Source organism: Solanum pennellii, chromosome 7 (genome assembly GCF_001406875.1).
Source record: "Solanum pennellii chromosome 7, SPENNV200".
In the NCBI taxonomy this organism is placed as follows: domain Eukaryota; kingdom Viridiplantae; phylum Streptophyta; class Magnoliopsida; order Solanales; family Solanaceae; genus Solanum; species Solanum pennellii.
The window spans coordinates 70,060,193-70,075,268 of NC_028643.1; the positions used below are offsets into that span (position 1 = coordinate 70,060,193).

Genomic DNA, 15,076 nt, shown 5'->3' on the forward strand with positions numbered 1-15,076 from the left:
AAGCTGTTGGAGACGACTCGATAGACGCAGACACTTGATAATTGGAAGGTAGCATGTAAAGCCCTTGCTCACAGTGGCCTCTGTACCTCACTCGGTGGGTGGTGTTGTCCAGAATCTGAAATTCATTGGAGTTAAAGAGTAGGGTACAATTATTATCTTTGGTGAAACGATAAACGGATAGAAGATGAGATTTAAGAGATGGTACATGAAGAAGGTTACCAAGGTGAAAAATGCCAGAGGAGGTAGGTATTTTACCTGAGCCCACATGAGCAATAGGGAGAGGGTGGCCACCTGCACTAGTTACACTGTCATTGCCAGANAACACTGTCATTGCCAGAGTATGGAGTATAGGAGTAGAGACGAGACAGATCCGGCGTTACATGGGCATTAGCACCTGTGTCTAAGAACCAGTTACCATTTGGTTCAGCAGAGTTTGCAGCATAAAACGCTTGAGGTGACGACGTAGACGGTCCAGAATAAATGTTATCAAACCTATGCCAGCAGTCCCACGCAGCATGATTATATTTGCCACAAATTTGGCAGATGATGGAGCTGCGAGGAGGTCCACTGCCGCGACCAGCAGACCCCCCACGACCGCCGGAGTAGCCACCTCGCTGTTGAGGGCTGTCGACAGCCCCCCCGCGACCACCTGCAGAGCTGCCGCGACCAGGAGTTCCGCCTCTGCCGCGATGAAAGCCTCGTCCACGACCGCCTCTGTGGCCGGCTGACTGCCAAGATTGAGCATAGAGGGCGGTGTGTGGTTCAGCTAGTCCACCGGCTTCCCTAACCTTTAATTTTTGTTCCATCTGTACATTCAATTCTTCGGTAAGTAACCAAGATGACACTTCAGCAAACGTTACATGTGCAATATTCGTCCTGATATTTTGTTTAATAGACGCATATTCGGACGACAGACCACGAAGAACACATAAGATCACATCTTGATCTGGAATTCCAGATTTGGCACGATTCAGAGCAGCGACAATTGTAACAACAGAGTCAAGATACTTTTGCATAGAGTCACTACCTTTCTGAATACCATGAAGTTGTTCCTTTAATTGAAATATATGAGTGCGCGATAGTGAGTTATACCGAAGTTGAAGATGATTCCAAATGGCTGCGGCGGAAGTGAGTCCATGGANCTTCTGAATACCATGAAGTTGTTCCTTTAATTGAAATATATGAGTGCGAGATAGTGAGTTATACCGAAGTTGAAGATGATTCCAAATGGCTGCGGCGGAAGTGAGTCCATGGAGATGATTTTGAACCGACGGGCTGATAATTGCTAGAAGACACGCCCGTAATTGGGCATCAATAACGGACCATTTTTCATGGTCCGGGTTGATTGTGACAGCGGTGGCTGCCGCTGCTGCCGCCTCTCCATCGGATGTGATGGTGATTGTGGCGGGTGGAACATCCATGGTTCCATCAACATACGCCATGAGTCGATGAGCGGAAAGATTTGCAGACGCGGTAGTGAACCAAGATGGAAAATTTGAATCATTTAATTTTTCCGGAGTAAGAGAATGGAGATTTTTTATAAAAAGTTTCAACCCCGTGGGGAGATCATCTAGTGGATCTGTGGTCTTCACCATGGTGAGATAATCGTTGAAGAAGAAGACGACTAGGGGCGGCGGCTAGGGTTTGGGAGAAATAAACCCTTGCTCTGATACCATGATAGAATATTATTATTATGAATAATGTTGACCAATAATTAGAGTCTTGTACAATATATATAGTTGTAGACTATAAGTAATTACACAATAACCCCAACATAACTAAGTAATTATATTTTCTATCTAACATATTGTAATTAAGGCACTTAAGTTTTTACTCTATATTTATAATATTAATGGAACCATACATTTATACTGGATCTTCTGAAAATACATTATCTTATCGAAATGAGTGATTTTTTCATTGGCCCAAATCGAAACCAAAGAAAACTATTATCTTAGAGATATTATTAATTTATTGAATATTAATTTAGTGAGGTTTCCTGTATATGTATAACGGTGTTAATAGTCCTAGAGTTTTTAATGCATGCATTAGCGTGGTTAAAGACATAATTGGACATTAAAATCTTTTTCCATCCTTCCACAGAATTTATGGAGGATATAAGAGATGTTTTTTTTAATAAATTATGTGATACATATTATTCTAATACACCAAATTAAATAATGAGTAAAAGAAATCTCAGCATAATTGATATCAATATCACTAAGACACTTTATTTAATACTATTCTTATACCCACCCTCTTGGTTACTACTAAAGTTAGAAGTCTTCTAGACCACTAGAGCTGCCTTATAATGCCGTTTAATTTCATACTTATGTTAAACAGAGCATGTTTGGGTCCTTAATGTGCCTTCTTTTGAAGTTGGAACAAAGGTAAAGTTGGGAATCAGAACAACGCAAACATACTCAGTATAATCCATAAGTGAGATTTTGGAAGGGTGATGTGTATGCATCTCATACTCAGTATAATCCACAAGTGGGGTTTTGGAAGGGTGATGTGTATGTGTTAACTTTCCTATTTTCTGTTAATGCAGTTAGTCTGTTAGCTTTCCTATTTTCTGTTAATAAAGATTAGTTAGTTAGCTTTGTATGCACATGGTTAGTTAGCTGCAGATTCAGTTAGTTAGTGTGTGTGTGTGTTGTAAGTGTGAGTGGAATGATTAGAGTTTGTTAGAGGATTAACATTGCTTCACTATGTTTGTGTATATATACAGAACACATGTAATATCCATGAGAGACGTATAACAATTTTCTTTCTTCTTCTTCTTCTTCAAACTCAGCTTATTCCTAGAAGCTTCAATGGGGTAATTTCGAACTCCTTTCTAGAATTTGTCATGGTATCAGAGCTAGGTTAGATCAGAACAGTATAGGCTGAGTGTAGGCTGTGAAGAAGACAACAATAGACAACAATGGTGGCTGGAAGAATTGATCCAAATGATCCTCTTTACATAGGTCCATCAGATGCTTCAAGTGCAGTTTTGATTCCTATCAAACTCACAGGACCTGAAAATTATGGAGTATGGAGTAGATCAATGAGAATTGCTTTGACAGGGAAGAGGAAAATTGAATTCATTACAGGAGCTTGCAGCAGATCTTTGTATCGAGATGAGTTACATGAACAGTGGGAAACATGTAATACAATTGTATTATCTTGGTTGATGAATTCAGTCAGTGAAGATCTTCTAAATGGAATAGTATATGCTACTAGTGCTTATACAGTTTGGCAAGACTTGAAAGAGAGGTTTGACAAAGTTAATCGAATGAGGATTTATCAATTGTACAGGGAGATCAACACACTCTCACAAGGTACTGATTTTGTTTCATCATACTACACAAAACTGAAGAACTTGTGGGGGGAATTTGATGCACTTGTACCATCTCCTAGTTGTGCTTGTCCAAAATCCAAAGAGTATGCTGATCATCTGTATCAGCTTAGACTAATTTAGTTTCTTAGTGGGTTGAATGAGTCGTATGAACAGGCTAAGAGGCAAATTTTGCTAAAAGGTGTTACTCCTACCATTAATCAAGCTTATGCCATGATTATAGAGGATGAGCTGCAACAACAAACTGCCTGTGTATCCATTGCTAATAAGGTATCTGATGTAGCAACTATGAATGTTAACAGAGGGAACAATTATAATCAAGGAAATCAGAATAATAAAGGAAGAAGATGTAAACATTCTCAATATACTGGGCATACTAAGGAGAATTGTTACAGGTTAATTGGTTATCCAGCTGATTGGAAACACAGAAAAAGATCTGGTTTCAATAATGCAAGGTCAGGCCACATGCATTCTTCTTCTGGAGGAAATAACCATAACCATGTTGGAGAAGCTAACAATATATCCAAGGAGAACTCTGGAGAAGCCTCTTCTAGTCATCATGAAGTAAACAATGCTTTTATGGCTAGAGGACATGCATTCACTGATGGAGAATATAAGCAAATAATGGACATGTTAGGGAAAGATAAGAGGGAAGTGAAGCAGGCCAACATGACAGGTATGGCAAATTGTTTTTCAACTAATGTTGCCTCTCATTGTTGGATAGTAGACTCTGGTGCTTCTCATCATATTACAACAAATGAACATTTGCTAAAAAATAGTAAATGTACAGCTAGTTCTCACCAAGACAAAGTGAACTTACCTACAGGTGACAAGGCCTCTATAACACACATAGGAGATACACATCTGTTTAACAATGAAGTGATCAAAGATGTGTTGTGTGTACCTGAGTTCAAGTTTAACCTGTTGTCTGTATCACAGTTAACTTGGGAACTATCTTGTTTTGTTTCCTTTTACCTGAGTTCTGTATATTTCAGGATCTTTACAGTGGCAGGGTGAAGGGGATTGGTAGGGAAGAAGGGAGCCTATACATATTCAGAACTGATTCTGGCATGAAGAGCAAATGTGAAACTCAAAATCCTCAGAAAATTGTTGCAGAGGTATCACTACAAGATTGTGAATTGTGGCATAGAAGGCTTGGTCATCCTTCAAAGCAAGTATTACATTATTTAGACATATTACATAATAATAAAGACAGTGATTTACTTACCAGTTGCTCAGTATGTCCATTAGCTAAGCAAACTGGATTGTCATTCCCTATCAGTGCATCAAAAACCTCTAAATGTTTTGAACTTGTTCACATGGATATTTGGGGACCATATAAGGTTCCCACATTTGATAAGAAATAGTATTTTCTTACAGTTGTTGATGAATACAGCAGATATACTTGGGTACATTTACTACAGCTCAAATCTGAAACTATAGTAGCTATAAAGACTTTCTTTACATTGATAAAGAATCAGTTTGGGTGTATAATCAAGACTGTAAGGTCAGACAATGAAACAGAGTTTTTCAACTCTCAATGCAAAGAATTTTTTACAAGTCTAGGCATTATACATCAGAGTAGTTGTCCTCACACACCACAGCAAAATGGTGTAGTGGAGAGGAAGCATAGACACATATTGAATGTAGCTAGAGCTATCAGATTTCAGTCTTGTATGCCACTTAGATTCTGGGGAATTTGTGTTCAAGCAGCTGTGTATTTGATTAACAGACTACCATCATCCAATCTTCATAACAAGAGTCCATATGAGAGGCTGTTTTCTAAGTCTCCTAATATCAGCCATTTGAGAGTTATAGGCTGTCTTGGTTATGCTTCTGTTATTCCTAGAAATGATAAATTCTCAGAAAGAGAAAAGCCTGTGATCATGATGGGATATTCAGAAACTCAGAAGGGCTATTTGTTAATGGATATACAGACTAAGAAGTTCCTAGTCAATAGAGATGTGGTATTTCAAGAACACATCTTTCCTTTTGCCACTTCAAAACCTTCACAAGCACCTGTTAATGATTTATTACCTGATAGCCTTGAAGAAGCAAATGATTCAGAAGAGACAGCACCTGATGATTGTATACAAACAGACACACAAACTTCTACTAGTTTGAATGATGTTATTTCTACTAGTTTGAATGATGTTCCTGATGAAATATTGCATACTCAGCATGAAGAGATGTTGATCCAAGACTCAAATATTGATTCAGTGTCTTCTAGAAAGTCATCAAGACTTACCAAACCTCCCATTTGGATGAAAGATTATATGACTACTGCTGTTGGACAGAATAGTAAGTATCCTCTGGCAAATCATCTTAGTTATGATCATATATCATCAAAGTATCATAGCTACCTAGCCAACTTTTCAGATTCAGTAGAACCTCAAACATTTGACCAAGCTAGTAAAGATCCAAGATGGATTGAGGCCATGAAGTTAGAAGTTAAAGCTCTTGAGGATAACAAGACATGGTTGGTGGTTGATTTACCTTTAGGTAAACATACTGTTGGTTCTAAATGGATTTACAAAATCAAATACAAGGCTGATGGAAACATAGAAAGATTTAAAGCTAGACTTGTAGCTAAGGGTTATAGTCAACAAGAAGGATTAGATTATCATGATACATTCTCACCAGTTGCAAAAATGGTAACTGTTAGAAGTGTGATTGCAGTGGCAGTTTCAAAAGGATGGTTTCTTTATCAAATGGATGTATACAATGCTTTTTTTACAAGGAGATTTGGATGAGGAAGTATATATGGAGATGCCTGAAGGTTTCAGATCTCAAGGGTCAACCAAAGTTTGTAAATTACTTAAATCCTTGTATGGACTTAAGCAAGCATCCAGACAGTGGAATATCAAATTGACCAACACTTTGTTATCTGCAGGCTTCATCCAAAGTTCTTATGATTATTCATTGTTCACTTTGAAGAAGCCAAAGGGGATGGTTATTGTACTGATCTATGTTGATGATTTACTCATTACTGGTGACAATGAGTTATTAATCAGAGAAGCAAAAGAAGTATTGCATCAGAAGTTTAAACTCAAAGATTTAGGAGAACTCAAATATTCTTAGGAATTGAGGTGCTAAGGTCCAGAACAGGTGTTATCTTGAATCAAAGGAAATACATATTGGAGCTTATTTCTGATACAGGATTGAGTGGTGCAAAACCTGTGAATACACCATTAGAAACTAACTTGAGGTTGACATCAGTAGACCTTGATCAAACTGCTGGACTACAAGGAGATGATGTGCTAATAGATAATTCAGCTTATCAAAGATTAATGGGAAAATTAATGTATGCTACCATTACAAGACCTGACATTAGTTATGTTGTGCAAACACTAAGTCAGTTTATGCAACATCCAAAAAGGTCTCATTGGGAAGCAGCTACCAGGGTGGTGAGATACTTAAAAGGAACACTTGGTCAGGGCATATGGCTGAAGGCTCAGCCAGCCACAACATTAACATGTTGGTGTGATTCAGACTGGCCTGCCTGTCCTAATACTAGGAGGTCAGTAACAGGCTACATAGTAAAATTTGGAGATACTTTAGTATCTTGGAAGTCCAAGAAACAACAGACAGTGTCTAGAAGTTCAGCTGAAGCTGAGTACAGAAGCATGGCTTCAGCAGTAGCAGAAGTGACATGGTTGATAGGGTTGTTCAATGAGCTCAATGTGTCAATACAAATGCCAATCACAGTGTGGAGTGATAGCAAATATGCTATTCAGTTAGCTGCAAATCCTGTGTTCCATGAAAGAACTAAGCACATCGAAATAGATTGCCATTTTATTAGAGACAAAGTTAAGACTGGATTAATTCAAACAGAGTATGTACACACACATCAACAAATTGCTGATCTATTAACCAAAGGATTGATTCAGGCTCAACATCTTCATTCGTTAGGCAAGCTAGGTGTGCTTAACATATTGCACCCTTCAGCTTGAGGGGGAGTGTTAACTTTCCTATTTTTGTTAATGCAGTTAGTCTGTTAGCTTTCCTATTTTCTGTTAATACAGATTAGTTAGTTAGCTTTGTATGCACATGGTTAGTTAGCTGCAGATTCAGTTAGTGTGTGTGTGTGTTGTAAGTGTGAGTGGAATGATTAGAGTTTGTTAGAGGATTAACATTGCTTCACTATGTTTGTATATATATACAGAACACATGTAATATCCATGAGAGACTTATAACAATTTTCTTTCTTCTTCTTCTTCTTCAAACTCAGCTTATTCCTAGAAGCTTCAATGGAGTAATTTCGAACTCCTTTCTAGAATTTGTCAGTATGCATCTCATACTCAGTATAATCCACAAGTGGGGTTTTGAAAGGGTGATATGTATGCATCTTATTCCTACCTCGTGAAGATAGAGAGGTTGTTTCCAGACTCTCAACACAAGTAACATATATCGATAAGTATGGAAATGACATGAAATATACAAAAGCAAATTTTATACGACAATGGAAAATAGAAGGAACTTTCTGAATGTTGCTCAACTTCAAAAAATAATTCCATCAGTAGGCTCCAAGAGAAACATTATCTATGTGATTAGGAATGTATATGTAGTTTAAAGATAGCATTGAAATCAGCATGGTTCTAGGTGTAACTGCAGCAGATATAACACAGAAGTCGTGACCCTCTAAAGTTTCTGAATCACAACTGAATTGGCTAGGCCAGCTTGCTCTACCGTCTGGTCCAGATCAGAGAGTTGTTTGGGAGGAAAGCCCACTGTCTGCAGTTGATAATTCCTTGACCCACCAGGCCTTGATGCATCAATAAACCCTCGAATATCCCTGATTGTGTGCTGGTAGTTAAACCGAGAAACCATTCGTGTACCATCAGCCAACCTTAGTTGAATTGAGGTTGATGGCTGTGACTGATCAACAACTAGGCCCACTGATGGGGATGGAGCTGCGGTGAATGATGAGATAGTAGCAGTTGAGTCTACTTGTTCAGCATTGCTAGTGCTACCTAAAGTTCTTCCCACACCCTGAAATAATGCACGGCGCTTCTCTGGTACCTGCAAATAAGGAAAAGAGTGTTACCATGAAGAGCAAAGGTTTTAGAAGCATAATTGAGAGCCTTTGGTAATAGAGAAAAATAAGGACGTACAGGGCAGTCCTCCTCTCTCCTTGTCAGATTAACTCGGACAGACGTCCTCCTATCTTCTGGCTCAAGTTCTTTTGGGCACTCAGACTTCCGGATACTCTGCATTACACATACAAAAATATTAAGAGCAAGTGTGGAGAAAGATATTCACAACATAGAAAAAGCATAAACCAGCAAAAGTCATTGGTGGTTCTGCCTAATAATTGTATCCATAGAACATCTGGCGTGGTATAGATAATGAATAAATAGGAGTTGATATAATTCCAATTCCGACAGCATGAAATTACTTCAGGGAAACAGTCACGTGAAAAATAGTTACTATGGAGTATCAGGTTTTAGTGCACTACGCAAAAGAAAAGGGAGTAAGACTAAAGAGTTTTAATTCAACTTATTAAGTTCAAGTGTTCAACAACCAGTCACCAAAAAGGAAAGAATAATCTTTGTTTCATATTATGTCCTTAATTGTTGCCAATGCAAAGATGGGGGGAAATTGTCAACGACATAAACAACCATAAACATGCAAGATGCAAAACCGTTTCAGGATTTGACCTGGAACACAACATATGGTTTTCCATATGTTTCTAAGGAGCGCCTAAGAAGACTTCAAATTTAGATTCTCAATTCCTTCCAGTGAAAGATAATGGATATCCAAGAAAATTCAATACTATAGGCACAAACTTGCTTCAAATTCACTACCTTGGACGAGATTACCTTCGATACACATCAGAATACTTGGGTGGTATGTTCTAAGCATGTACTAGCTTGTTACTTTGATTCAAAATTTCCCTTTCAGAGGATAGTCGCTAACTTTAAACCGAGGTTGAATATTGGGCAACCCGATTAGGATCATAACAGTTATGTAACTAGAGGTCTGACTCTGAAGCATTCAAAACCAAACAAAATATTCGAGGGAGGGAGTTATTGCCTTAGTAAAAGACACCATCCATTCAGTTGTCACCTATAGCTACAGGAAGTAGCTTTATAGCCGACGAAGAATAGGAGAAACAACATAAACCTAAAACCCACTATTTTTCCAACCTATAACATGCCTCTTTAATCCTTTTACACATACATATTTTTATTTTTTCCTCCATTTGCGACTTTCTTCATTAGTGCTAAAAGCCCAATGCACCTTCGAGCTTTTTTGCGTTTTCACCTTTGATAACACTCTTCACAACAGTTTCAACAAAAAGAGTAGAATGTCACACATTTTTGTGAACACCTTTTCTAACAAAAGGAGGTTTAGTTGACTCAGCTGAAGAGAACATGTGTAGTCAATGTAGAACCAGAAAGATGAGCAACTAAAGTAAACAATTGAAGGGTAAAACTCATGACTGACATTACCTCTAAGAAAGGGGCATTTTCTGGATCATCAAACCTCCGCAAGGATCCATCATCAATAGTGAACCCATTGGTCCAGAAAGTGATGGTATGAGTAACACTCTCAGGTGGCTGAGGAGCAGCAGACACAGTCTCACCCGTAAGTCTTCTAGCAGTTCCAATAAAGCTTCTAGAGCCAGATGATGCCGGAGGTCCTTCAACAGTTGCATGTTGTCTAGCTTGATCGAATATTGAGTTCACATCATTTGCCTTAGATGGATCTTGAACAAGCATTCCGCTACAAAAAAGTTTTGATAAGCAAATTACTACCAAAATTCACACTGCGTCTCTACAACACAAGTCCGAAATATTCAAGTATATCCATGTAACAGAAGACCTCAAGAATAAGAATTATGTATTTACAATGTTTGTTTCCTTACATAAACAGAATAAGGAATTGGATGATACAATCTAGGTGAAACAGAAACAAATTCTTATAAAGCACCAGATGTTTAGTTTTCTTTTCGATGATGAGCACTTTTTCCATATTCCAACAATTTTAAAAATACTTGAATACATGAACAAATCATAAAGCCTTAAACCTGACCAAACTCGAATCGCGAGATTGATAGTAATAGGAATATTTCCTATATTTACACCACGAAATGGTGAAAACAGGTAACATGCAGGACAAACTAATAGGGAAAACACATTGAATCCATAAGTTCGACTCGACCCCATACATCAACGAAATTTGAACCTGATAGTGTGTCAACTTTAAGCGACTCCTCCATAAATACTAGGACAAGGCTCCATTGGCTTAGACAGCCAAAATTGCAACACACAAACATGTCACATTGATAAGCAACTAGATCATGCAACATTGTGATATCAAAATACACATATCAACACACCCGAGGGTGTGACATAGTGATCAATTATATATAATGAAGACTATGGAGACCCGGATAAAAATTCGGGTAAAAGCAAAAATAAGGAAGATGATGTGTACTTGGTGGAAGGATCAAATTGATCAGACACAACAATTAATTAAGAATAAACAAGGAATGATAAGCTCTGACATCACTATTTTCGCATATTCGTCTAATCAAAGGCCTCAAATTTCTCCACTAGTATACTCAAAACACTTCCGCCAATACTAATTCGACAACAAACCAATGATAGAACATCAATGCCGATACTTTCATTTAGTACTAAATACACTTATGGATGAAGCAATGCAAAGCCAGTAGTAAAGTAACATTATTATCACTAGTTATACCTTTTCTCTCCGCCAGTATAATACTCTTGAGGCTCATCGGAGTCACTCCCAGACCCAGTAACAGGACGACGATTCAGATCAGAGAAAGAGTGAATTCCACCAGTTCTCCTCCCAGCAGCGCCGCGGCTAGAAGTTGGAGGGTTTCTAGGTCGAGGTGGAGAAGGAGATCGCGAGCGCGACGGAGAACGGCCTTGCGCAGCAGCAAGGTTAGTGGCGGCGGAAGCATGGATTGGAGCTTGATCGCCGTCATCAACGGCAGCAGCAGAGGCGGAGTTAAAGGTGTTGTTCTCGAAGAAGGTGGAAACAGCAGCATCCAAATCGAAGTTATGGCTTTCAAGGAAGAAAAGGGCTTCAGGTTTAGAAGCAGAAGTAATCTCACAGAATGTGTTGACAAGTTCTTCTCTTTGTGCGTCGGCGGCGAGATTTGCCTGATTTTCCATTTTTGCTGAATTCTGATACTTGTTCGTCTTCCTCTCTTTTTCTTTTTCTTTTTTTTTTTTGCTTGCGACTGTAGAGTTTTGGTATATATTCGTTTCTTCCGCCCAAGATTTTCAGTATTTCTTTTTTCCTCCTTTATTTATTAGAAAGCTTATTATTTTCTATACAGTCCAACATCGAGTCTAGTAAGAAAAATAATTCTTAGAGCCTGTTTGGAATAACAATCTACTAACTAGATTTGGTGTAATTGAGTGTAATTATTAATTATAGTCTATTTTATTTGATTGGACAGATAATTATTTAGTTAAAAAATAATTGATTGTAATTGATCATATTAATTACGCTCTACAATTCAAAGACAAAGAGTGTAAATTATTGATAATTTACATGGAATAATTACGGCGATTACTTTTTAATTTCGCTTCTTTCTATATTTTTTTGTTAATATATTTTACTTCTATTTTTTAAAGTTCTTTTTTATTTTTATTATTCTAAAAGTTTATTTTTTATTATTTTTTATTTTCTTATTGTTCTCAATCTTACTTTACTTGATTTTATGCAAGTTTTCTGTAATATCTATCTTTTTATGTCGTGTTTATTTTCTCATTAGCATAATTTTATTAGTATTTAAATTAAAATAGTATTTATTGTTATGTAAGGTTATAGACTTACATTTTCGTTTTTAAAAAAATAATAATATTTATGTATGCTATGTTGAAATTTGTTATAAGAATATTATGTTAAATTTATTGTTTTGAATTCATAACTTATGCTATATTTTCAGTTTCATTCGTTTTAGTATTATTGAATTCACATTGCACGTCATTTATTAACTAGACTTGATATATTATTTTTTTCTTAAACAGTTAATAATTTATGACATTTTATTTATGTATTAATCTTTTTATCAAACATGCATTTCATGTTCGTAGAAACTTCATGTTTTTAGTTTTTATGATTAACTTAATTGAAATATATCAATGATTGCAATTGTACATCCAAACAGAATATGTGTATCACATTGTGGATCCAAACAGGACATATGTAATTATAATTACATTGTGATAACTAAACATGCCAGTATAATTACTTGACAGTGTAATTACACCAGTTTCAATTATCAAGTGACTTTCCAAACAGACTCTTATTGTACACAAATAAATTTACCTTGTGTTCGAAAAATAAGGTTGTGAATTTTTGAAAATTAAAAGAAATATTCCTTTTTTTATAATAAAATGAGGTCTAATTAGGATATGCCTCAAAGATGTTGTCGTAATTTCAATAATCTGAATTTGATGTGTTTGAGTTGCAAATCGCAATCTTATAGTACATGTAAGTAGTGAAGTAAGTATACTATTATTAAAAAATCTTTATACAAAATATTGAGTGACCTTATTATTCTTTAAAAAATAATTTACTTTGCATAAAATTATAATTTAATTTTTAACATAACATTTTTCTTTATTCTTGTTCGTGCCCCCATTGGAGGCCTCTAGTTAAATATTTTCACCACTACACCGCAATCCATGTTAATTTCATAACATTTAGAATTGTGAGATCAACTAAAATTTTAATAAATAAATATTTTTTTTTTATTTTATTTTAACTAGGGAAAAGTTTCGGCTTTATAATTGATTGAAATTATTTTTATAATATGAGTATGAGAGATGTGATTGGCTAGTAGACTCAACAACATCAATGGAAATTTCTTTTGATTTTTATGAAGCTAAGTTTTTATAGTTGTTTATGACTATATTCGATGATTAAGCATCAATGATAGAACTAACAAAGCCTATTAACTATGCTATATTTGTTTCTTTTCTTTTTTTGACAACAAACAACCTTACTATATTAATGAATAAATATATAAATTCAGCATATCAGGAACGGTGTTTAATTATCAATTTACAATCCCACTTAACTAATGCAGGCAAAACTTGAATTACTAAATCTTACGTGACTAATACCTGTATAACTATAACCAACAAACGAAGGGTACACAAAGAGCGCTGCATCAATTTCCTGGTTGCAGCATAAGATTTCTAATTGTTTTTTTGGTAGTATAGCAAGTACAAACTCAAGTCAACATAATGTGAATTCCCACAAGATCACCCCAGCACTAGCTTCATTTCCTGGTAGCTTTTGCAAAGAATAAACGCCTTTTATTAAGCATCCATGGAGGTAATTGATCCATTAACATATTGTCCGAAAAAAATGCTGGAGAAAAACACTCCTCAAACAAAACTCAACGAGTTTTTCTATCAGCATTTCCTGTGCCTGTAAGTCGAGGAACAACAACAGGTGCCCCACGAACCTTTTCAAGGGCAAAGCTTACCCTCAATGGACGACCTAGAAAAGCCTGAAAGAAACTAATGTCATTTTGAAATTCTATGCCATTGTGACAAGGCTGAAATATCACAGTATATAGTTGTTAGCTCACCTTCCCATCCATGGAGTCTTTTGCACTGCTGGCCTCTTCGTCTTTTGAGAAGTAAACAAACCCAAACCCCCTTGATCGGCCGGTTTCTTTATCATACATTATCCTTACTAGACAGGTAAAAAACAGATATTCAGGCAATTTAAGTTCAGCTCAGAAATAGTGGGAACTGGGAATGTACATACATGTTCATACAATAAGAAACAAGAAAATGAAAATCTTGACAATCAGTAATATCGTGCAAGACAATGTTACTGATTAAATGTTGAAGATACTTTAGTGACAGCTCATTTAAATAATGTGATACTTAACCATTAAAAATTCTACAATAGACCTCTTTCATCCTTCGTCTTGAAGCTGATTCTTCCAGTTTATACTTTGAGTGAAGCAGAACCAGGGATGACTATTGGTAGCCTATGTTTGAAAGATATTTCTCATGATTGCACACCATTGCTTGATGTGGTCAATTTTGTCTCTACTAAGATACGATTTAAGACAGAGAAAGGTGATCAAGAAATATCGAATCACCTCATGGAGTGAGTCCTTTCAAGTTGAAAATCCTCTAGAAACCGTGTTCTTGAGGCCAACATGGAAAGGCAATTCAAGAAAGGAAACTTAGTAAAAGACAAACAATATTTCTCGTCAATGGCAGCCTCGTGAATCATTAGTCAACTACGCTCTACAAATTTTAATACCGTCTCAGAGTCATCCATTGCTTGCAGAAGATTTTCTTGCCCTGAACCTTACAGGTATATACTCTGTTCAAATTCACGGCTAACTTTCATCTTCTATTATATACTATGATTTAAGCTTCATTCAAATTAATACCATGAGCTTAATATAAGCTGACCGCGGAGTCCACTGCTTTCTACACATTGGTCGTACCTAGCTCCTTCATGCCCTCAAAAATACAGATATTCCACTTTCCGCAAAGAAGTAAATCCATTGAGGCATTTTATCAAACACATACAGTGCAACATAAATACACCTTTGTTCCTGAAGAAACAGACTGTAATGTAAATCATTAGCAATTTGTATTACCTTCTGTTACTTGCCCGAAAGAGGAGAATGCATCACTAAGCGATTTTTCATCCACAGACCATGACAAACCTGCAAATACTCTGATAAACTGATTATATATATATATA

The 15,076-nt window shown here is 36.5% G+C and overlaps 3 protein-coding genes across 3 annotated transcripts in view; 1 reads left to right on the forward strand and 2 right to left on the reverse strand.

Moving 5' to 3' along the window:
• The first annotated feature begins 2,926 nt into the window (after window positions 1-2,926).
• Window positions 2,927-6,093, forward strand: LOC114078037. Its single transcript, XM_027918532.1, has 4 exons — window positions 2,927-3,426; window positions 3,472-4,270; window positions 4,336-4,458; window positions 4,765-6,093. Exons 1-4 carry the CDS (start codon window positions 2,927-2,929, stop codon window positions 6,091-6,093), a joined length of 2,751 nt encoding a protein of 916 aa, XP_027774333.1.
• Window positions 6,094-7,773: 1,680 nt separating this feature from the next.
• Window positions 7,774-11,601, reverse strand: LOC107023986 (plant UBX domain-containing protein 4). Its single transcript, XM_015224845.2, has 4 exons — window positions 11,054-11,601; window positions 9,796-10,069; window positions 8,455-8,550; window positions 7,774-8,362 (listed from the first exon to the last, which is right to left on the reverse strand). The coding sequence occupies exons 1-4, from the start codon at window positions 11,491-11,493 to the stop codon at window positions 7,982-7,984; spliced, it is 1,191 nt and encodes a 396-aa protein (XP_015080331.1). The 5' UTR covers window positions 11,494-11,601; the 3' UTR covers window positions 7,774-7,981.
• A 1,739-nt stretch (window positions 11,602-13,340) lies between these two features.
• Window positions 13,341-15,076, reverse strand: part of LOC107024611 (glycine-rich RNA-binding protein 4, mitochondrial-like) — a 2,614-nt gene continuing 878 nt past the window's right edge. Inside the window, exons 2-4 of the mRNA XM_015225597.2 lie at window positions 14,970-15,038; window positions 13,932-14,038; window positions 13,341-13,850 (exon numbers count right to left, since the gene is read on the reverse strand). Coding sequence (XP_015081083.1) covers window positions 13,737-13,850; window positions 13,932-14,038; window positions 14,970-15,038 — 290 coding nt within the window. The 3' untranslated portion in view covers window positions 13,341-13,736. The remainder of the gene's footprint in view (window positions 13,851-13,931; window positions 14,039-14,969; window positions 15,039-15,076) is intronic.